This window comes from Belonocnema kinseyi, chromosome 4 (assembly GCF_010883055.1).
Source record: "Belonocnema kinseyi isolate 2016_QV_RU_SX_M_011 chromosome 4, B_treatae_v1, whole genome shotgun sequence".
Taxonomy (NCBI): Eukaryota; Metazoa; Arthropoda; class Insecta; order Hymenoptera; family Cynipidae; genus Belonocnema; species Belonocnema kinseyi.
Genome location: NC_046660.1, coordinates 81,047,570 through 81,073,526, shown reverse-complemented (window position 1 = coordinate 81,073,526; position 25,957 = coordinate 81,047,570). Strand labels below are relative to the sequence as shown.

The following is a 25,957-nucleotide window of genomic DNA, read 5'->3' as shown; positions in this document are numbered from 1 at the left end:
AAAATAGTTTAATTTTTAACTAAAGGATGGTATTTTCAACAAAATAAATAAATGTTGAACAAAAAATATTAATTTTCAACCAAAAAGTTGAATTTTTAACATACGAAGATGAATTCTTAAACAAAAATGAATACTTCATATTTCAAACAAAAAATATGCAACTTCTACCAAAAAGAGGTGAATTTTCAATTAAATAGCATAAATCTTAATCAAAGAGATGAATTCTTCACTAAAATGATGATTTTATAAATAAAATGATAAAATTCTCCAAACAAAAAGATAAATTTTCCAACAAATAGAAAACATTTTTATTTAAATTATCGAAGCTTCGAGCAAAAACATGAATTTTCTATAAAAGATTTGAATTTTCAACACGAAATTATAAATTTATAAAAAAGCTTATTTCCAAACAAGCAGTTGTATATCAAATAAAAAAGAAGAAACTTTAACTTAAAAGAGCAATTTTCTACCAAAAATGGAAAAGTTATATTTTCAGTTAAAAAATAAATTATTTAGAAAAAATGTACCTTTTACCTAAGCAGATAAAATTGCAATTATAAAGGTAAATTTTCAATTAATCGTTCAATTTTCGACTAAAGAGATAAATTTACAACTAAAATGATGATTCTTCAACTTGGATACTTAAATTTTTATATAGAAAATTAATTTATAAAAAAAAACATCTAATTTACAAGTAAAGGGATGCATTTTCAAGTAAAATTATGAATCTTCAACAAAAAATGATCCCTTAACAGAGTGGTTCAAACCTTAAAGCCAAAAAGATGAATTTTCGGCGAATAATGTAATAGTAGATATTTTAGCCGAACAAGATTTTAATTTTTAATCAGAAACAGTTGAATTTAACCAAACAGTTGCATTTTAAACAAAAAATATCAAGTTTATTCTCAAAGAAACTAATTTTCACACCAAAAAGACGAACATTCAACAAATAAGTTGAATTTTTAACCAAAGATTATGCAATCGAGGTAAAAAATTTCAATTGGATTGTTTCATTTTTAAATAAAAAAGTAAGTTTTATCTAAAATGTTTAAATTTTGATCAAAAAGAGATTAAATTTCTACTAAAACATGAACTTTTAAAGTGGGTGAATTTTCATCCGAGAAAAATTTGAGTTGAATTTTCAACACCAAAATATCATCAGTATTTTAAACTGCAAAAAAAAAGAAATAAAAGTACAAGACAAATAAATTACTGACAAGAATATCATATCAGAGTGGCCGCCAAACTTCATTTTCAAAATTCCATAATTTTTCTCTGATCAATATTAAATTTTCTCAACTTTATTATCCTTGGTAGTTATTCAGAGTGTCCCTGACTTTCCTTGGCCAATAAAATTCCCTGATTTTTTCATTATTTCCAGATTTTCTATGACCTACAGCCAAATTTAAATAACTTCCGGGTTTACGAGTTGGATACTACTCGTGAACTCGAGTTCCAATATTTATGACAAAAACCTAGTCGTAAAATGCGATCGGTCACTTTAGGTCAGGAAGAAGTTTTAAAGTTGATGTCTTGAGAGCTGCCATGTTTTAAAGATGAACTCGTGCCTTATGCCAAATGCGACTCCTTTTACTGCATATAAAATTAGTTATATATAAATAAATGAATGTCAGACCAATTTGAGAAAGTACTTAATTAAACTTCCTAAGTGTTTAGATTATAATAAAAACGGGTGGAGATATTTTCTTTTCATTTAAGATTATCTTTGGTATATTGTCACTCCCAAATTTATAAAAAAATTTCTTTACTTAAATACAGACTGAAAATATTATATTTTATTTTCATTGAAAAGGAAATATTCCTTTTCAAACCCAAAAGTAAGATTTTGCAATTTAAATTTCGCGCTATATTGTAGGGGTTTCATTAAAATAATTACGTCAGAATTCAGCTCATCTGGCGGGAAATTTAAATTCAGATTTTTTAAAAGAAATTAATAGTAGATTTTTAGTCTATATTTTAATATATGCTAGAATAGGGTTTAAAATGTTCGAAAATTATAACCTTTATTACGTGTAAAATAATGAAAATATTTAGCTGGGATCATTACTTTGGAGTGCATCAAAGTGTTTGAAGTTGCCAAACAACTAAACTTTCTCTTAAACCTAGTCGATGGATTACTTAAGTTGAGAGAGGAGGATCCAGTCTCCCTTCCTAGAAGCTTCGTTTCTAACAAAAGACTCTTCGCTCTTTGTTCAGATGTGACGCTATAAGTGTCCTGAACGACTATCTTTACAGTACTTGACGAAGTGTTTAGTATACAAAGACAAGGGAGTAGTGATGTTTAATATATTACTATGTACAAAGTATCTCAGAAATTTCGAATTTAAAAAAAAACTGCCATCTTGTGTTGAACAGAGTAACAAATTTAGCCTGTACTAACTTACTTGCTTTAAATAAAACTGGAAGTCAGCAGTATCTATTCTATTTTTAGCAGACTAAATATAATATTTTTATTTTCAAAACTAACAACTGAGTTTAAAAAAGTCAATTAATCTTCCTTTGTCATAGGATCCCCAATTGAACTAAATCCGGAATGTTTCTAGCATTCCTCTTTGATATTAGATGTTTCAAAGTTTGAATGCTGATACTAATTAGATAGAAGCTAACACGTGAGCCCCGACTGTAAACTTTTAAGCGTTGGAAGCAGTAATTATAAGAGAGTGAATAGAAAGTTTAGGTCACTGATGGCCAGTGACATAAGTCAATTCTACCGGATTTCCATTCGCTTATAATGTTCCGGACCGGTTCCAATCTCACCAGTAACTAAGATATTCACTCGTTGAGCAAATTTACAATACGATTCAGTAGATCTACAATTATTGTACATTGAAGCTGATGAAGTTAAAACAGCTTAACTAGTCTCACCATTGCTTACTCCCCCTGAGAACTTAGAACAGTTCGCGCAATCAACACCAGAGTGCCAAAGAGTCCGATGTATAAAGTTCTAGAAATTGTTGAGAAAACTAACAAGATGGTGATAATCCCTTAAACTGTTTCTATAAACGGCTCATGTTAGTAGGGCACATGAATGTCCCTGGATCGACTTCTTCTTCGACAGACTCGACAGACTGTCACCAAACACACCAGTCCAAAGAGAACAGCCAAACCTGCTCCTAATCCTGCCCCAGCCCAACCAGCAGGTCCCACAATGCTGCTACCATTTCCACCAATCGGACCACCGCAAGTTTCGACAGATTCATCGTCCGGATCTAGTAAACTTGCATTGTACACGCCCGCAGGAAGTTTTGGTGTCGGACAATTAACAACTCCGTTGCAAAGAAGACGCACTGGTATACAACCAGCTTCACCTGGACACTGAAATCCACACTCTTCGAGCCTTTGAGTATTCAAAGCTCCAGTTCCATCCCTTGGAAGATGATACAATTCCGTCCAAGTGATTTTAAACTCTGCTCTCGTTAAAGCCATCGATCCAGTGAACTGAATCACTATTCCCGACTGCTTTGAAGAATCCAGAATTTGAGCAGCTGATAGTATCGGAATTTCTTTCGCCTGACTGACATTTTCTCCACAAACAATAAAGAAGGAATCGGGCGTTCCGGGAAGAATGATCTCAATCTTGCCGTCCTCGCAGGATCTAGAGCCAAATTTTGTCTTGTCAAAGTGTAAGAAGAGGTCTCTCTCCGGATTGACATTCAGCTCCCAGATGCACTTTATCGACCTAGGAGGAGTCACGTAGCCCAAAGCCTCGTAATGAGGGAATTCAATTTCACCGTCAGTCGTGGCTGGAAGTACCGCTGGACCACAGAGAGGACTGTGGGCAAATTCGTATTTAGCTTCAAAGAGTGGTGCTGGTTGTTTGAAGTAACTCGCTGCTGCATGAGCTCCATCGATTAGAAGCTTCAAATCCAGTTTTTCCCCACGGGATACAATTCTGAGCGGAGGATTGCCACTGCTGAGTCTGCACAGACAGTGTCCCTTTGGAGATTCCACAGAGGGTTCTCTAATGATGACTTTGTCAGCACGACTATCCCAACAGTGACCACACTGGGCGTAAGGATGATCCTTAAAAGTCACCGATTCTACGGTCAATATAACTCTCGCGAAGAGTCTTTTGTCGGTGACAAAACTGTATGTACAGGATAAATCCGAAGGTGGATCCCCTGATCTTTTGAAGACGAGGGTATTCAGAGGAGATCTCAAATGTCCACTTTGAGATTTCCAAGCTGCAAAAACCTCATCGCATTCGGTATCTGGAACTGGCTCACCGAATTTCGTATCGTTGAAAAAGTCATAATGGGCCCAGTAGTACAAAGAACTACCAGAGTAGCTTCCAGTTTTACTCTCGAAACGAACAAAAAGAGCGTTAGATGAAGAAACAAAGTCGTGTTTCTCCATCGGCTTGCTGAAGGTGTCGCAGAAGGTTTTGATAATTCTCGCATCGTCTGGCCAATCAGCATCATACAGAGTTAAGCTCTCTCCGCAATCACCATCATAAGATTGGATCGGAGACTCTATCCTGTTTACTCGAAAACTCGGGAAATAAAGCCTTGCAATTTCACCAGGACGACCTTTCAGAAGATAGGTACAACTCGTGTGTGGAGGGTACCAGTGAGCAACTGATAGAAATATCCCTTCGTCTCCATTTTTCAAGGATTCACTGCTCAGTAGCCAATCACAGCTGCCGTTTTTCACTCCTGCGGTCTCTACGTGACCTGGCCAAGTGCCAACGTTGAAATGAAATCCAGTGTTCAGCAAGGGACCAGCTGGAGAAGAAACGAATTCAACATAGAGATCCTTAGTGGTCCCGATGATACTGTAGGGGAACTTTCCCATTCCGCAAAAGGTCCCAATGACTGGTGAAGTCTCGTCTTGACCGTCAAAGACTCTTATATAGTCGTACGGACAATGTTCTGATCCTGAGCTGATGGGCCTCATTGGGCAAGTCATTATGTTTTCACAGCGTTGACCGTCGATATTGAATTCCTCATTCTCGATGTAGAGTTTGATGAAGGGGAGTCTGGTGTTCAACTTGTACTTACAATGTAGAGCTCTGGGATAAATTCCAGGGTAAGCTGGACTCTGAACATAGCAGGTCTGTAGCCTGCAGTCTTTGAAGACTCTTTCGCAGTAGCTGCCGGGGACTACTTCTCCTCGTCGATTGGGGTAGAGTTCTGGGTGCTGACCATATCTCAGATAAACCTCGAATTGCTGCTCGGCTCGGGAGTCGAAACTGAAGTAAGTCTGATCGGTGAAGTTATCTGTATGGAAGAGAACTCGGACGAAACTTGTTTCGGAAATAAAAGTTTGAGGCTGTTCTGACTCGCCGCAGAAGACACCTGGTTCTTTCCTGTTGCTCACCTCGGTCTTCGCGTTCCCGTCGATAATCTGGAACAGAAAAACTTCAAATGGTTAGATGATGATGATTAAATATGCAAATTAAATTTGATTGATCACTGAATAAGTCATGAATATATTTTATTACTTAATACAAACATTTCGGAAAAAAGTAGCCCTCGTTACTTTTTTGGTTACTTTTGTATATATAACTTATATATATAACTTTTTATCAAAATGATTCACTTTCGTGTGTCCAAAATTAAATTTTATACAGCTTCATTGGTATCTGATGAGAGGCATAAAAAATATTAAGGTTCATGTAAAATGATGAATGTTTAATAAGAAACTAAATTTTTAACATAAGAGTTAACTTTTAACCAAGCAGTTCAATTTTAAACTAAGAACGTGAATTTTTAACCAAGAAGATTAATTCTCTGCAAAAAAGGAATCTTCAACAAAATAAATAGATTTTCAAATGAAAAAAAATGAGAAATATAGTTCAATTTTCAACCAAAAGAAATCAATTCCCAATGAAACATTAAATAGCTGGTATTTCAAGGAAAAAATTTAAAAAAAGAATAGCTGAATTCAACAAAAAATTTGAAGTTTAAATAATATAGGTAAATTCCGAATCAAAACAAATTAATTGCCAATATAATATTTGCACTTTAAACAAAAAAATAAATAAATTTGTACAAAAAAATTAAATTTGCAAACCAAAAAGACGAATTTCCAACAAATGCTTTGAATATTCAACAAAAAAAGGTCCTTCAATCAAGAGAAAAAAATAATTTTAACCCAATTTTGGAATTTTTAGGACAAAAGGGCGAATTTTGAAACAAAACAGTTTACATTTCACCATAAATCAGGAATTTCCAATAAAAAGCAAAGTTTTTAACAAATTATTGAAATTTCATGCCAAAATAGTTAAATTTTTAAATGAATATAATAACTATCTGAAAAAATTGAAATTTCAACGAAATAATAAAATTTTTAGTACAAGAAAATGAATTCTCAACCAAAAGTATTTTGATTTTAAAACAAAGAGAGAAATTTTTACCTAAAATGATTAATCTTCAACTGGAATATTCTTGATACTTTTTTAAATCTGAGAAACATCTTAGAGGCCCTTTGAAACGTATTTACAAATTTTAAACCGATTATGTTTAGTGTCTATCGTTCACGCAAAGAAGTAAGACGTGTAAGCTATAGCGTAACTTTGCACAGTCAGTACAGTCAGCTCAAGTGTTTGTAGATATTTCCGTGTGTTATTGTGCTGCGTATTATTTCAAACGTCTTTTATAAACTGTTTATTCAATTTTAATTATTCGTGATTATAAAATAACGGACAATAGTTTGAATTTTCGAAGAGATATCGAGATCATTATTATTATATTTAGTCTGTTTGATAAATAAACAATTGAAGTTAATATAATTTAGTATAACATATTATTTTATTCTTATTTGCTCCTGTTTTCTATGAAAAGATTTTAATTTTGTGATAAATTACATCAAATCCATTATTTTTGTATGCGGGAACCCGGTTACACGATTGGACTGTACGTGTAATTTTTTCAAATTAGAAATTTTCTTAGTTGAAGAAAATAAAAAAAAAATTTTAGTGCACATTTTACTATACACTCGGTGAAATCGTGGGGATCCGGGAGTTTTTTTTAGCGAATTTTTCGTAGCAAAAAAAAAATTATCCAACAAAATATACTTCGACGGGTACCCGGTTACATACACAAGGGTTAAAAAGTTAATTTTTAAGAAAACAAATATTTTTCTCAAAAAATTTCTTTTTTTCTAAAAGTGTTTCAATAGGTCTTAGAAAATTTTGAAGTCAAGGTTGAAAAAAATTCCAATTTTCAAACTTTAAAAAACTAGCGACCACAAGTTGGACGACGAAAACGAAAAACATAGTTGAAAAATTAATTAACTTTATTGATGGTCATAAAAAAATTGTGAATTGCATTTCGAATCTTACTAAAAAAGTAATGAATTTTATAGTAACTACACTAAATATTTACAGTAACTAGTTAAAAGAAGCTAGTTATTTCCCATAACCGTTAAGCAGTATATTAAACTAGATATAATTTCAAAAAATTTCGATGTGATGTGATTAGAATAAAGAGTATGTATAATAAAGTATAATAAAGAGTATATAACGGGTTATTAGTCAGGTTGCATATTTTTTGTGTGATCTATCGCATATGATGACTTTTTGAAGCTCTTCGCCCAGAGTGATTGCTAGAGACATTGATCAGCGACCTGTGTCGGAGAGGTGTTGCGGAACGAATGTGTTGCTCAAGATAGCACCAAGGGAATTCTAGACTAATCTAAAATTTTCCTTTCTCCTTTATACCTCCTCCCTTTCTCACTTTTCTAATACGAATTTTTTGTATAATAATAATAAAAAATCCTTTAAAGATGCAAAATTTGTCTAGTAAGTTTTTTCTCGAAATTTAATATTACACGATTTAATCCAACGATCTTATTATTTTCAAGTGTTAAATTCCGAGCTTGATCAAGAAACAGTTGGGAAATTAGGTTACCGTTCTGAAATCAAATCCACCGTTTCGGTATCGATTCTCTATATAATTGGATGAAACCGTAGGTCAGAAGCTGCTCGTTACGTTTCTCTGAAGTACTTGACATCTTCGAGAAATTACTGTTACAAATGGAGAGAGGATTTCTATCCGTTAAACCTATTAAGTTCTAGAGTGCAAGCACAATTCAAATTACACAATAGATTATAAATGTATAATATTAGAATTAAATTCACTGAGGTGTTTAATTTACATCGAAAGCACTGAAAATCTTTTTTTTTATAATATAATATGCATGATTTCAGCCACTGCAGTTTCACTGAGAATCAGTGAAATACTTCTAGGTAATTGAATCAGTGAAAATTCACTGCCAATTAGAGACTATACACTAAAATTTCAATAGTTTTTCATTGATTTCGTAGTGAAAAATGTCTCTAAAATTCCAGTAAAATATGTTTCACTGATCATTGGAAAATCACTGAATGGTCAGAGAAAATTCTTGCTGATTTGGTTCAGTGACACACTTCTTACCGATCAAATTTTTTTGAATTTCAAATTAAAATTTTTTTTGTTATTTACACAAATAAAAAAAGTTTTCAAGATTCATGCACGTGAGCAGAGACCGTTTCTGTGTTCCAATCGTGTCTGAAATCATGCATTTGTTATGAAAAATAACGTATGTCCCAAGGGGGAGGGGATTTATTACGAATTGTGTATTTTTCAGTAATCGGCTTTGGCTCGTGCTCGCTCTCCTACGACTCGCATTTAAAAAATTAGACTTGTCGAAAAAGTCCCAACTTTCGCTCCTTGCTGGATAATATAATATTCTATCTGACTAAAGTGGTGTAACAATTTCTTACATACACTGTTTTCGAAAAACTGATTGTTTTCATAACTTCGTGAATATGATTTTTAGCTGCTGTTTTCAGTGCGTATATCTATTAATAAAGATTAGAAACTTTCTGCACCTTAATTTTGTAAATAAAAATTTCCAGATGTTTCTGAATATTGTAGATGAAAGAGAAAATTTTAATTGTAAATGATTTTATTATTAATATTGATTAATTTTAATTTTTGGAGATTTCAAAATACATCGAAAAAGAATCTGGACAATTTTGAGACAATTTGTTTATTTTGCAGGATTAATATTGTGTTGAAAAAATTGAATGATTTTAAAACATATTTGGAAGTTTTAAACAGTTTTGAAAAAGATTCTAAAATAATTTAAATCTTAAGAACATTTAAAAAAATTGTAAATAAAATGTAAATTTTTGAAAAGAATTTTAAATGGCTTCCAAAGAATATAAAAAAATCTTAAGATTCCTGGGAAAATATGAAATGATATATTTTTTAAAAATGAATTTTAAACAAATATTTAAAAAGATTTCAAACCTATTAAAATGGTTTCCTAAAATATTGCGTAAGAAAGTAAAGCGTATTAAAGCAATTTTTCTCAATCTTTTCAAGATTCATGAGTAAATTTCCAATTATTTTTTGTATGCAAAATTAATTTCAAGAGAAAATTAAAAAAGATTTCAAATATATTCCTAAAATTTCGAAAAAGAATTTGAAATATTTTGAAGCAAAATTTTATCCATTTTTCAAGAATGCAAGCTTTTAAAAAAACTTCAAGTTAGTTTAAGATTTATTTAGAAGTTATAAAAAGATACAAAAATAATTTAAAACTTGTTCAAATTTCAGATCATCTAACACATGATTTACTTTTTAAAGATTTGGAATAAGAATTACTTAGTTGTTTAAATTTATTTGTAAGGTATCAAGAAAATAAACAACTTTTCTTACAATTCCTGGGAATTTTTTTAGTATCTTTCATCTTTAAAAATTATATTTTGAAGAAAATTCAAAAAGATTTGAAAAAATGCGCAAGAAAATCTTAAAAATTTTAATACAATTTTAATTTTGGAATATTTTTAAATTTTTCAGGAAGTATTTGAGTCAGTTCAAACGGGGTTTAAAAATTTGTAACTTCTGGTAGATATTTGTTTGTTTGGTTAAAAATGTAACTATTTGGTTGAATAAATGTTTTTTTTAGTTGAGAGAACTAGTTTGTTAAAAAATCATTTTTTTCGAATAAATTGAACTCTTGAATTTTTAATAAAATATCTTTTAGTAGAATTATGAACAATTACAACTTTCGTTTAGAATAAATTTGTTTTTATTAAAGATTGAACTATTTTGTTGAAAATTCGTCTTTTTGGATGAACTAAACTATTTTTGGTTTAAATTAAAATGTTTTTTATTGTAATTGAAAAATTGGGAAAGGATATGGACTATTCATCTCAAAATTTCGTAATCAATAGCCCCAATTATGAAAAATATTTAACTATTCATCCCAAATTTCGGGACGAGACATTTCAGTGTTGAACATTTATTTATTTTTTCATTGAAGATTCAATATTTTAATTGAAAATTCATCTCTGTGGATGAAAATGTAAGCATTTCTTAACAAATTCGTCTATTTTAGTTAAAAAAAAAAAATTCTTTCGGTGGAAACTATTTTATAGAAAATTCATCCCGTTTGCTAAAAATGTAATCTTTTTTAGTTAAAAATGCTACGATTTGGTGGAAAATGTTTCTTTTTCCGTAAGGGACTCAACTATTTCATTGAAAATTGGTCCCTTTGGACGAGTTTAACGGTTTTTTACTATAAATTATTTATTTAGAATATTGATTTTTATTAAAAAGGATTTATTCCATCAAATCGAAAAACCTCATGCGCGTGTATTGTGCGAATGATGCTAGTTTTGAGAAATTTCCACCAAACGAAATGTGTTATGCCCTCGGATAATAGATATGCCATTTTAATGAATTATGATCGACGTATTTCCCAAATCCTCATGTATTATTATTGCCACAGGAGCACATCATGAATATCTAGTTTAAACAATTTGTGTTGATGTTTTGGAAGAAAAAACTGGAAAGAGAGACAGAGATAGTACAAGAAATTCAAAAGTCGATTTCCTTCTAGAGAATTTTTAATCATATTACTTTTCCGTTCCAGCTTTTCCGGGTCCCGAAATTAAAGCAAAATTGGTTCTTCCTGAGAAATGTGATTCCCTGAGGATTAAATCCATTGCTTAGATGAAGCCGTTGGCTTGTCGTGTCGCTAACAACATTATCATATCATCTCTCCCGGGACTGCACGGGTTCGAAACCAGCTGGGAATCTAATACAATACTAAATTTAATGTTCTGGCTCATACATAGTAACTTTCGCAGTTTCCCACTTCTCAGCCGTTTGGAATAGAACTTTCTCAGAAGGTTCTTGGAAAGAGGACGTTTATGATGTCGAGTTTTGCGACTATATATTATAAATTATAAAGTATAATACAAAATCATCATACCTCCAAACTTTACTAAATTGAAAAAAGATAGATATTAATCAAACGAAAAGAATAGTATCTTTGTATTCTTGCCGAATAAAAACTGTTCATCCTTAAAATGTTATCCTTTTCTACCCTAGAACCTGTCCACCGTCTAGGGGGATATTTATCTTTTCACCCCTGAGGCTATACTCTGAAAAAATTCCTTGAACCAAAGAACCGGTTTCTTGGATATACATGGAAATTCGGTTAAATAAAACAAATTTTGGTTGACACAACAAATTATTTCATTGATCCAGTATAATATTTTGTTGAAACAACCAAATACTCCATCTAGTAAAAGACTTGGTCAAATTAATAAGAAGGTGTAGTTCGGTCAATCAAACATTTTTTGGTCCATATAATATCCATATTTTGTGGTTGAATCAATAATTTTGTTGATTCAACCAAATCGTCTCCTGAGTTTGTATCTAATATAGGTGTTGAATAATATTTATATTTCTCAATATAGATTTTCCTGTTATCATAAATATAAATAGTAAAAAATCTTTAAGAGAGTCAGCTGAAATACATATTTTGATATTTCTATTTATTTCATTGACAAAATAACACTATTTAACAGAAAAAAATTATTTGTAGTATTAGCACAATATTTTTTATTCTTTTAAATAATAATACAAATTTTTAAATACTTTTCAAAATTCTCTAATGATCAACAAATAAAAAAAAATATTTTTGTATAATCGTTGATTTAGTTTTAATTCTTTGAAATTTTAAAATATTTGGATTCATCTAAAGCACAGTAAGCCCCAGGAATAAATTTTATGTTTCAAAAAGATAAAAACATTGCATCACGTTTATCTAACGAAACATCAAATTTATCTGAAAAAAGATAAAGTTTATCTGGCGTAAATATTTTTTTGACATACGTTATGTCAGATGGCTGCGTCCTTTACTTTTGTTGAACAAATCTTTAGTTTTCTATCGACCCTGATGTAGACTTCAAAAATTGAGACTCCGGATTCAATGACCACACATAAAATTTTACCGAGAGAAAAGGAAGTCCCTTGGATGCTTCAAAACAAATTTTTAATTTTTAATTTTTAAAGACATACGCGGACGTGAAATTTTATTGCGCATCTTTTTTCCTCTAAAAAAAAAGTTGTAGCTTTTGTAGTTTCCGAAATAAAGCCAAAAAACTGACTTTTTTGAAAAAGTCGATTTTAATCCGTTTTTCACTTCAACTCGTGCTTATAGGTTAAGCCGAATATAGGTGTAAATATTAGGTGTACATAAGAGAATCCTACATTTAAATCTAAAGAAAACGGAAAAATACATTGAAAATTAAATAAAATTAATTAATATTTTGTTAACTTATTTTCGTTTAGATGTTTTCACTAAAAAAATTGCATAATATCATATTTTAAGCAACAACTTCACTAGCGAGAGAACGTGACACAGTGGAAAGTCTCAGAGTACCATAGTACGCTCAAAGACTCCAGCGCTGACGTTCACTAAAATCATAACTACTCCTAAACTATCAAATATTTTGATTTGAAACTTTCCAGAAAACTTCATTACATCCTTCTCCGCATTTTTGCGGTGAGATTTATTAGTCTGCTCAAAATTCCCTCGCTAAACGAAACGCTGGAAGTTACAAATGTTCGATTCGCGCCGAGCATCAGAAAAAAATTCAGTACAATTTTTTAAAAGAAACGGTTATGAATTCCCATTACATTTTCAATCTAAGGATATCCTGAAGCACATTCCCTGAAATTTTCATTAAAAAATTTAAAAAACTGAAGCACTGAGCACGAGTTGAAGCGAAAAACGGATTAAAATCGACTTTCTCAAAAAAGTCAATTTTTTGGCTTAATTTCGAAAACTACAAAAATTATAACTTTTTGTCTAAGGGAAAAAAGATGTGCAATAAACTTTCACGTCCGGATATGTCATTTAAAAATTTTTAATCGAAAATTTGTTTTGAAGCCTCCAGGGGACTTGTTTTTTGCTCGGTAAAATTTTATGTGTGGTTATTAAATCCGGAGTCTCAATTGTAAACAAACACTATTTGGTATAAACCAACCAAAGTGCAGACTGTGTGAGACTAAACTTTAGGGGAAAAAGTTTCAAATCCTAAATTTTTCACTGAAACAGGTGTGAGAAAGCGACATAGTATCATTTTGAAAGAAAACTCTATTTTTTTAACAAGTGGACTTAGCACAGTTTATTCGTCCCTGATTCATATAGGAATTTTTTACCTTCAATTTAAAACTTAAGTTGTTCTTAATAAGACAGTAACATCTATTTATGAATCAATGAATTAAGAATTAACTGAAAATAATATCAAAATCTTTAATTTCAACGTTTACAATGGTTTAACTATCAAGGATTTGGATTTAAAAGAGTAACATTGTGTACGACTGCAATTTATAGTATTTTTTGACGTAGAACTCTATTATTGTTAATTTTTTATTTGATTAAGAATTCCACTGTTGAAGTAATTCTAATTTTCAATTAACCAAGTCTTCTAAAATGTATTAAAAATTTTTTAAATTTGTAAATCTGTTAAAGGAATTAAAGATAAAAATATTTACACGTAAAGGTTTTTTGAAATATGACTGCATGAAATATGCATTTCATGAAACTGTTACAAATTGAACTTTTTAAACTCAAAAGAACTTAAAATCAAGCTCATTAAAAATTGCATTTATTTCATGTGATGTATAAGACAAACAACATTTGAAGTGATTCCAATGATTTTTCTGTTAAATTTTTTATCTAATTCCTGATATTTCCCTGTCAATTAAAATTTTATGACCCAGGTATGTCATCTTATATTACTATGCTTTCTTTATTCTCAGCTTCAGCGTTGACAGTGTTTGAAATATTTTAATCATATTTTTTCACCCTGTAAAAATAAAAATAATTATCACTATTTAAATAATATTAACTTATAATTATTATTACATTAAACTGCTGAACAAATGCTACTTTTCAATTTTTGTATTTGAAGTTTTCAAATTCTTTGAAGGATGGTTGTATTTTTGTAAGTCCATGAAATATCTCTTTTAATTTAGCTGCGTTTATTTTTATAAATGACGTTATTTTGAAAATAATTCTCCCTGTTCTTTAAATCAAGGATCACGGAATCAAATAATCAAATAATTTGAAAGAAGCAATCACTATAATTAGTTTGAAAGAAATATTTTCTAGACTAAAAATCACATTTGACTCTATCAACCAGCCCCCTGGGACTCTTGAGTTGAAAATGTACAATGTGTTGACGGTGGCCGAGTGGTGGCGCCAGCTATGCAGTTGGCCTATGATCGTTGCAAAACCGTGGCAAAAGAATAAAATTGAATTTGACAACGCATTAAAAGTAATTTTCTGACAGTTTGAAATAATGTTTAAGTGTTTTTAGGGATCTCTGTGACAGTTTACATCTTATAAGGGATTACCAAATCCCAAATTTAGAAAATTCCTGAATAATAAAATTATGCACAGAAAATAGCCAAATATTGTAGAAGTTTCGGTAGTTTCGAAAACAATAGAAAATAATTGCAATCCTGAAAAGAATCAAAAAAATTTGAAATAAAATATACACTCATGAAGATTTCAAACAAAAAATTAGAAGCCTTTTCAAAACTTTTAAAGGTTTAGAGAGAATAATAAAATTGTCTCAAGATTCATGGTTAAATTTCATTTCGAAAAACGGATTTTAAAAGAAAATTATATCAGAATTACAAAATCACAAAAAGAATTATATGATGCTTAATAAATATTTCAAAGTTTCAAATAATTAAGAATTGATTTAAAACTTTTGAAAAATTTCATTTTTTTTAATGTAGACTGTTTCAGATTTTGAAAAAATAAGCTGAATTGAAATTACAAAAGTTTTCAAGAGAATGAAAAATTCTCTGTAGATTCCCAGGAAAATGTTAAATGTTTTTTTTCATTTAAAAAAATTAACTTAAAAATTTTTAAGACCAATTCGAAAATTTTTAGAAGACACTCTGAACGTTTAAAAGCGGTGACAAATTCTTAGTTTACATCGAGGAAAAGACTTATTTAAGATATTGAATAAAATCTGTTAAAATATTTAATATTCTATATAAAAGAGCAATATTATTAAAAAAAGACTTGTGACAAATACTAAGAGACACAAGAAATTTATTTAAAGTTATATATAAAATGGATTATTTCCTATTGAATAAATGTTATTAATTTGTTATTGTGGTGAAAGAATATGTATGCCTGATACTTTAAGTTTTGACCAAAAACTTTTATATATGTATAAAAAAATGTTTCATTCTATAAATGATGTGTTATTTTATTAATTTTACCTACCTCCTTTTAAGGAAGTGTATTTCAATACATAATGAGTTTATTTAAATATTTGAAAATCCGAAATGAATTAAAATAAATATTATATAATATAATTAAAAATATTATAAAATTTAGACTATTTTCTTTTCGGAAATTCAAAAAATACACAAATAATTATGCCTTATTTAATTGCGAATGAATAATAATTTTTTGTATTCAGTAGGAATGTATTGGGATTTACGGGATTTACGTCTTGCATTATTTGAATTCTAGGCCCACTGCAGAGCTGGCATCGCCACACGGCGACCGTCAACTCTCATCGCAAAAATTTTTCACAGGCCTCCAGAAGAGTGGCATGGGACTGCTATCAACTACCTAATTGTTCAATAGAAATGTCTAATTTCTCTCTACCAATAGGAACGTTCATTTTCATAGGTTATATTTCACTGCATAAGATCAATATCAATTTCCAACAATAATATCATACTTTTGGTTTAGATTAAATCATTTCTTTGTCTTAAAGAAACTTTCTATAGGATGAGCTCAGTATGGTCATTTCTTTGAATCAAGTAAGTTTTCTTTCATTTATTTTTTTTCATAGTGCATAACTCTGCTCTGGGTCGTAGTTCAGGATGCATATATGCATGTTGTACTGTTTCCAATAAAGCTTCATTTTTGAGGTATTTGTATTACATAGAAACAATTTTTGAAGTCTTCATCAGGGTCAATAGAAACTGAAGGTTTGTTCAACAAGTAAAGGACTGAACTTGGTTGAGTGTTCATTATAAAGTATAAACTGACCAAAGTGCAGCCTATGTGTTCTGTAAGTGTAGGTAAATGATCTTTTGGTTAAAATAGTTGAAATAAAGTAAGGCTAATTAAAAAAATGAATACCGCGAGGATTCTCAAATTTATGGAGGACATTTTTTTTGTGAACCTAGACAGAGGCGTTTGACATATCATATATGTCAAATAAATATTTTCCTCAAATAAATTTCATCTTTCTTCAGATAAACTGAGACATTATTGTGACATTACATATAATTACTGACATTATTCACGGAATTTACAGGAACAATAGTATTTCATAATGGAATAATAGCGGAATTTTGAAATGCTCCGTAACATATTAGGTGAGCTGAATATGTATTATCTGCTTGATGTATTAATCATTACAATGGGCTTTTACCAAATTAAAATCATGTGTGTCATAGGTGGGGGTATTATTTTTAGTAGATAACGAATAAGCTCTTTGATGCATCAAATAAATATATTTTCGTTATCTCAATATAATTTTATTATTATCAAGTTTATTGTATTCTATCCGAAACCGAATAAAAGTGTAATCAGAAATTAAGAAATGTATGGACACTTAAATCTAAGTTTCAATCATTTGATATGGCATTTGATGAATTCAAAATTTTATTGCCAAGCATCAATGGTATCTACGTCTTTGACTGGGTCTTGGACTGGTTGAATTCTGGCGCGATCTTGAAGGCGTGGGCGATAGTGGTGGCCTAGGTGACAGTGGTGGCGTGGGCGAGTGAACGTCCGCATAAAAGATTCCATCATACTCTTCATGTAATTGTTCATTCACCAGGATATGATGAGAGTCAATATTGTCTAGAAAAATCTGCTGCCTTTGTGAATTATATATTGGATGAGCCTGGTTATTGATACGTACTCCAAGTATATATCTTTCATCAGTTGCTACCCAGTAAAAACTTCCGGCAATTACTGGTATTAAGCCACCAAGCCCATCTCCGTAAAAATAAACTCCATAAAAAGCAAGTGGTTTAAAAGTCGGTTCGTCTGTACTGGCAGACATTGAGCCCAATTCTGCAAAAAGAAATACCCGTGTAGAGATATTTGCCGTGATTCAAGCTAGGACAGATCATTCGTTCTCCGATTATTCTTCCCCGTTTTTATTTTGAATTAGAAATATTGAATATAACTTCAACTTGACTGAATGCATCATCTGGTCGACATTTTATACCCCTTATCTGTTTTTCGTTCGTGTACGAACATTAAAGTTTAATTTCAAATTCACAAATAAGTTATCAATCAATTCCTTAAATGACCATAAATAAGTAAACTCCTCAAATATTTACAGACGTCATTTGACATAACCATACATATAATATCTCGGATTTTTCAGTTGAACATTTTGAATGTTAGAGGGTAACATTTCACATTATAAGATCTACAGATGCTAACTTCGAACATCTAGATTGTTGTCCTATAGTTAAACATATAATATTTTAACCCTGAACATCTAGATTTTACTTTTGAACATCCATTTTTCTCCGTGTTCCGACTTAAAAAATTTGTTCAATTTAAAATTGTCACGGAAAAAAATGAATGTTTAAATGTAGATGTTCAAAGCGTAAGATTGTACCGTCTAACATGCAGATATTCATGCCGAACATCTACTATCTTTTTAAGATGTTAGGCGTTGTTAAAATCGTCTGAGTGCATGCGCTACGCGCACTGAAATTTCACGGCTATATTTAATGGCTATATTTTCGATATTACAGTTATGTAATACAGAGAAACCTTCAGATAGCGATTCCTAACATAGGTAGGTAAGTGACGCTGCGGGATGGTGTGCGCTGGTCACTCAGGCGCAAACAAATAATAGTATTTACATCGGAAGCGTCAGTCTCTTGGGTTTGATCCCCACCACTGCCAGTCCAGTGCATTTCCAGAGGACCAAAATAAACTATACTTATAATTAACATCGGATAGCGAGTTTTCTTACTTTTATCTAGTTATGCGACGGAACAAGTTCTTAAGTTTGAGGTTATATTGACTCAGCCGCATGTGACGCACGCAAATGACAAAATCTTTGTTTTTAAAAATTAAAATTTGAGTATATGTAACCGACAATTTTAGATAGAATTTTAAATGCTGATTACAGCTCATTAGTTCTCATCGTAGTTACCCCGTTCTTATTTTTTATTTTGAAGATTTTGAATTACAAATATTAAACATACAAATATTAAACATACTTGACTGAACGTATCATCTGATCGATATTCCACACCATTTATCTGTTTTTCGTTTATGTATGAACATTCAAGTTCAATTTTAAATGTTGTTATTTGGCATAATCATTAGATAATATTTTGGATATTAAAGAGTAACATATCACTCTTAAATATCCACAGCTATTAAATTTGAACATATAGATTGATGTCCTATACGCAGGGCCGTAGCCAGCCGTAGGGCCAGACGCCCCCCCCCCCCGAAATTCCGCGAATTCTAACATTTTCCTATAGATGTGAAAAAATCTAAACTATTACTACGTTTTGCACCCCCCCCCCTCCCCAAATTTCTGGCTACGAGCCTGCCCGTGTAGTCCAAAAATGCATTTGCAAAAATTTTGTTCGCTCTAGAAGGCAAGTCACCCTCACCCTTGAATTTGAATTTCCAGAATAAATGAATCCGTCAATTTTGAACAATTGAACTCATGCTTCAGGGTTTCATCAAAATGTGCCAAAATTTTTAGGGATTCAAGATGAGTGTACGAAATAAAACCATAAAAATAACTTTTATTTCTAACCCACCTTTACCCCCTTGCAGCGCCACAAATATGACCCGAAAATAAAAAACAACATTTTTACGTATTATTGTCATTTTTTATCAATTTCTGTCGTCTTTTTTATACAAATAATTACTAATTGACAATTTAAATACTTTCCATAACTTTTTTTATCAATCTATAATTGTTTTAATAAGTGTAACTTAATTAAACAATTATTTATTTCCAAAAAATGTACAAAATAATCGTACTTTCTGATTGAAATGTAATAGCTGGTCATTGTTTGGAGTATTAAATTTTTCAAAAACATTCTTATTCTACATTTTGTTTCATAATCGCATAATTTTGAGACATTTATTGTTTTTTTTTAAACAAATCTCTATTTGTTTAAGCAATTTTTATGTACTCAAGCAATTTTTGTCGATAAATTTTATAAAGCCTCCTGCGAGAGACTCTACAGTAGGGTGGTCCAAAAATGCATGTCAACATTTTTTTTCATGCTAGAGAGAAACGACCCCCCCCCCACATTTTATTCCAAATCCGAAAAAAGAAATTCCATAATTTTTTATTTTTTTATTTTAACATGTGCCTGTTTTGACTTAAAGTTTGCCATGTAAAATGCATGGGTAAAAATCAGTCTTTTGAGTTTTTATAATAATTTTTTAGGATTTGACACAATGTAACGGGAAAGTATGGAGGCCTGTAGAGAATTATCTAAAGAAGAATTTGATCTATCAGACAAATGAGGTTGACAGCCCTAACACACCCCCACGAGTACCTGAAAACTACCCTTAAAAAAAAGTTAATTCTTCATGAAATCGACCTTTTGAACAATGTATTCTCGTCTTTTTTTACTTAAATTTATTAATATTGGTCTAGCGGAATATTGATAATCATGGCTTAATTAATTTTTAATTATTTGAGCAAATAGAATTTGTTTAAATATTTTTTTAAAATTTGTTTCCTCCCCTAAAATTATTACTATTAGTCTAGTAGAATATTTATTAACATTTTCTCATTAATTGTTTATTATTTAAACCAATGGAATTTGTTTAAACAATTTTTTTTAACTTAACATTTTTTTTTAAAATAAAAATTATTACTTTAATATAACTGATAAATTAATTATTATCCAATTAATTATTAATCAGTCATTAATTATTACTGATAAGTCTTCCACTAGACTCACAGTAATAATATTTATTTTTAAAAATTTGAAACGAAATTATTCAAAAAAATTTAATTCATTTAAATAATTGAAAATGAACTAATTAATGTTAATAAATATTCCACTAGACTAATAGTAATAATTTTAAGGGGACAAGGCAAATTTTCGAGAAAAAAATTTAAACAAATTTAATTTGCCTGAATAATTAATAATTAATTAACGAATGATAATAAATATGCCACTAGACCAATAGTAATCATTTTAAGTAAAAAAAACGACAATACAGTGCTCAAAAGGTCGATTTCATGAAGAATTGACAGTTTTTGTTTTAAGGGTAGTTTTTAGGTACTCGTAAGGGTGTGCTAGAGGTGTCAACCCCATATATGTGGCACATAAAATTCTTCATTGGATGACCTTTTGAACACTGTATCCTCGTATTTTTTCACTTAAAATTATTAATATTGGTCTAGTGGGTACATTTATTATCATTTGTTAATTAATTTTCAATTATTTAAACAAATGGAATTTGTTTAAATATTTTTTTTTCTCGAAAATTCGTACTGCTCCTAAAAATGATTACTATTAGTCTATTAGAATATTGATTAACATTGGGTAATTAATGTTTTATTATTTAAACAAATGGGATTTGTTTAAATAATTTTTTTCGAAATTTTGTTTTTTTTTTCTTAAAAATTATAACTATTGGTTTAGTGGAATATTTATTCACATTAGTTCATAAATTTTAATTGCTGAAACAAATGGAATTTCTTTAAATAATTTCGTTTCGATTTACTTAAAATTAAAATTATTACTTTTGGTCAAGTGGAATATTCATTAGTTCTAATTATTAACTAATTAATAATTAATTTAATAATAATAATTAATTTATCAGTAATATTTAAGTAATATTTAAAAAAAAATAAAATTAATCAACAAATTTTGATAAATATTCCACTGAAAAATATTAATAATTTTTAATAAAAAAATTATATAAAAAAATTCCATTTGTTTAAAAAATTTAAAATCAATGAACTAATGTTAATAAATATTCCACTAGATCAATAGTAATAATTTTTAAGGAAAAAAACGAAATTTCGAAAAAAAATGGTTTAAAGAAATCCCATTTGTTTAAATAATAAAACATTAAATAACCAATGTTAATAAATATTCTACTAGACTAATAGTAATCATTTTTAGGGGGAAAAACAAATTTTCGAGAAAAAAATTATTGAAACCAATTCCATTTGTTTAAATAATTGAAAATTAATTAACCAATGATAATAAATGTATCCACTAGACCAATATTAATAATTTTAAGTAAAAAAATACGACAACACAGTGTTCAAAAGGTCAATTCCTAGAAAAATGGACATTTTTGCTTTTAAGGGTAGTTTTAAGGTACGCGTAGGGGTGTGTTAGGGGTATCAAACTCATATGTCTGATAGATGAAATTCTTCCTTGGATAACTCTCTACAAGCCCCGACACTTTCCTGTCACATTTTTTCAAACCCTAAAAAATTATTCTAAAAACTCAAAAAAGTGATTTTTCCCCATGCATTTTGCATGGGGAACTTCAAATCAAAACCGGCACCTGTTAAAATAAAAAAATAAGAAAATAAAAAATTAGGGAATTTCTTTTTTCGGATTTGGAATAAATTGCATGGAAAAAAATTTTGCAATGCATTTTTGGACCACCCTGATGTGCATACACCCATGCGTCTTCATAATTTTCGCGAAGCCAGACCCCAACGTGACCAAGTCCCACGGCTCCTTATTTGTGTCGTGAGATACATGAAATTAACGAAGGACATACATACAGGGTGGACACGCTGGGGCTTACATAAATGGCGATCTGAATGCTACCCGAATTGCACAACAGCAGGGGAGAAGCCATAATACAGGGGTATTTTCATGTTTCGCGCCTTTAAAATTGCATTCGGATCGGCCATTCGGTCAAGTCCGTGCATCTTCGGATCAAGTTTATCATAGTTTCCATGGTTCCGTTCGAAACTTCAAATGGATGCTAGTATCAAAACAACGTAGGTTATGTTACATAGTAATTACAAATAATAAAAGTGTTTAATTAATAATGAAGTGAGACATGTGTTGTGAGAAGTTAACGTTAATTATTTTCCGTGCCAATAACATTATGGAATGTCTGCTGAGTGACAAATACTATAAAATAGTAATAATATTTTGCGATCCTAATGGGCGAAGAGTGAATTGTGTTTAACGCTTATTTGCAGAAAAAATGTTATGTTATGAATATATAGAATATGTATTAAGTAAAGTAAATAAAATATTACACGCATAAACTTCAAATTGACATTATCTACATTTATTTACAGCGATTAGGACAAACACGTGAATCCGAACATAACCTCGAAATAATGACAGATCGGCCCGGCTTGTTTATTATAGTTTCGATTGTTTATATCATTATTATCATAGATGAAATACACATCAGGAAATGCAGATGGATTTTGTGCATTTCAGCTGGTTCATTTCAATGAACATCATTGCAAAATCAATTATCTCTAGACCTCATCCCAAGACTGGGGATTGAGCAGCCTAAAATTAATTCAAATTCAATCTGATGGTATAGGTGTATCAAAAAAATATCTCGAGTTAATTTATCTTGTCTGAATTTTAATTAATAAAATATTTAGGGATTTTTTGGTATTTTACAAAATGTTTTCTCTAGATCTCATCCTAAAATTTTGTTTGATCAACCAATAAAATAAATTAGAGACTCGGTGGTGATCGAATTGTATCAGAAATAAATCTAGACAAGATATTTTAGGCTAAAATTGTTTTTCCATTTTTTAGAAATTATTCTATTTTCGAAAAATGCTATCTCTGGATCTGATTTCCAAGCTGGTATTTAATCAGCCTCAAAAATTAATTCTAATTTATTTTGATGGTATAGGTGTACCAAAAAGATATCTCGAGGTAATTTATCTTATCTGAATTTTTATTAATAAAATATTCAGGGATTTTCTTTGTATTTTAGAAAATTTTTCTCTGGAACTCATCCTAAAATTTGGTTTGATCAACCAATAAAACAAATTAGAGACTCGTTGGTGATAGAATTGTATCAGAAATTAATCTAGACAAAATATTTTACTTCAGAATTGTTATTCCTGTTTTTTTTAGAAATTATTCTATTTTTGAAAAATGCTATCTCTGGATCTGATTTCCAAACTGGCTTTCAATCAGCCTCGAAAATTAATTCTAATTCATTTTGATGGTATAGCTTTGTCAAAAAGATATCTTGATGAAATTTAATTTGCCTGAATTTTAATTAATAAAATATTTTGGGATTTTTTTATATTTTAGCAAATGTTTTCTCTGGACCTCATCCTAAAATTTAGTTTAGTTAACCAATAAAATAAATTAGAGACTCGTTGGTGATAGAATTGTATCAGAAATAAATTTAGACAAGATATTTTAGGCTAGAATTGTTATTCCATTTTTTTTATAAATTATTCTATTTTCGAAATTGCTATCTCTGGATCTGATTTCCAAACTGGCATTTAATCAGCCTAAAATTAATTCTAATTCATTTTGATGGTATGGTTTGATTAAAAAGATATCTCGAAGAAATTTAACTTGCCTGAATTTTAATTAATAAAATATTCAGGGATTTCTTTGTATTTTCGAAAATGTTTTCTCAGGACCTCATCCTAAAATTTAGTTTAGTCAACCAATAAAATAAATTAGAGGCTCGTTAGTGACAGAATTGTATTAGAAATAAATGTAGACAAGATATTCTACGCTAGAATTGTTATTCAAATTGTTATAAATTATTTTACTTTCGAAAAATGCTATCTCTGGATCTGATTTCTAAACTGGCATTCAATCAGCCTCGAAAATTAATTCTAATTGATTTTGATGGCATAGGTTTACCAAAAAGATATCTCGAAGAAATTTAGCTTGCCTGAATTTTAATTAATAAATTATTCACGGATTTTTTTCTATTTTAAAAAATGTTTTCTCTGGACCTCATCATAAAATTTCGTTTAGTCAACCAATAAAATAAATTAGAGACTCGTTTGTGATGGAATCGTATCAGAAATAAATCTAGACAAGATAATTTAGGCTAGAGTTGTTATAACATTTTTTTAAAGAAATTATTCTATTTTCGAAATTGCTATCTCTGGATCTGATTTCCAAACGGGCATTCAATCAGCCTCGAAAATTAATTCTAATTCATTTTGATGGTATAGTTTCATCAAAAAGATATCTCGAAGAAATTTAATTTGCCTGAATTTAAATTAATGAAATATTTAAGGATTCTGAAATAAAATTTACGGAACTGGTGTTTTCATTTCTAACGGCATAATTTGAGCTTAAACGATAACTCAATGAAATACAGTAAAATAACATTTCGAGTAAATTTCAATTACACTAAAAGATTTGTATTCTCTGACAAGATACCAATAATGTATGAATTTAATATTTAGAAATGATAAAATACATACTTATAGCAAAACTTATGAAAAAATTGGAATAAGAATTCTGGCACAAAATATCGCTTCTGCATTTATTTCTGCTACACTAACAAGTCTCTTATTTATTTTATTGGGTGGTCAAACCAAATTTTAGGATGAGGTTCAGAGAAAGGATTTTCTGAAATACAAAAAAAATCCCTAAATATTTTATTAATTAAAATTCAGACAAGTTAAATTTCTTCGAGATATCTTTCTGTTAAAACTATACAATCAAAATGAATTAGAATTAATTTTCGAGACTGATTGAATGCCAGTTTGGAAAACAGATCCAGAGATAGCATTTTTCGAAAACAGAATAATTTCTAAAAAAATGGAATAACAATTCTGGCCTAAAATATTTTGTCTAGATTAATTTCTGATACAATTCTATCACCAACGAGTCTCTAATTTATTTTATTGGTTGATCAAACCAAATTTTAGGATGAGTTCCAGAGAAAAATTTTCTAAAATACAAAAAATCACTGAATATTTTATTAATAAAAATTCAGATAAGATAAATTACCTCGTGATATCTTTTTGGTACAACTATACCATCAAAATGAATTAGGATTAATTTTTGAGGCTGATTGAATACCAGCTTGGAAATCCGATCCAGAGATAGAATTTTTCGAAAATAGAATAATTTCTAAAAAATGGAAAAACAATTTTAGCCTAAAATATCTTGTCTAGATTTATTTCTGATACAATTCGATCACCAACGAGTCTCCAATTTATTTTATTGATTGATCAAACAAAACTTTAGGATGAGATCTAGAGAAAACATTTTGTAAAATATAAAAAAAATCCCTAAATATTTTATTAATTAAAATTCAGACAAGATAAATTACCTCGAGATATTTTTTTGATACACCTATACCATCAGATTGAACTTGAATTAATTTTAGGCTGCTCAATCCCCGGTCTTGGGATAAGGTCTAGAGATAATGGTTTTTCAATGATGTTCATTGAAATGAACCAGCTGAAATGCACAAAATCCATTTGCATTTCCTGATGTGTATTTCATCTATGATCGATCTGTGAAAAAAACAATGGAAATCAGTTATTCATTTCAGGCATAAAGTGTTACTTATTAAAATAATTAATAATTCATGTTTGTTAAATTATTATTGAGTAACTATTGTTTAAATTATTACTGCCGGCACTGTCAGTAAGAAACATACAAAACCACAAAACGTTTCTTTGGCAAATAAT

The 25,957-nt window shown here is 29.8% G+C and overlaps 1 protein-coding gene across 1 annotated transcript in view; it reads right to left on the bottom strand.

The window, feature by feature from the left end:
- Window positions 1–2,006: 2,006 nt before the first annotated feature.
- LOC117170517 overlaps window positions 2,007–25,957 on the bottom strand; it is a 287,337-nt gene continuing 263,386 nt past the window's right edge. Inside the window, exon 4 of the mRNA XM_033357292.1 lies at window positions 2,007–5,367. Within this exon, the coding sequence (XP_033213183.1) occupies window positions 3,034–5,367 (2,334 nt within the window). The 3' untranslated portion in view covers window positions 2,007–3,033. The remainder of the gene's footprint in view (window positions 5,368–25,957) is intronic.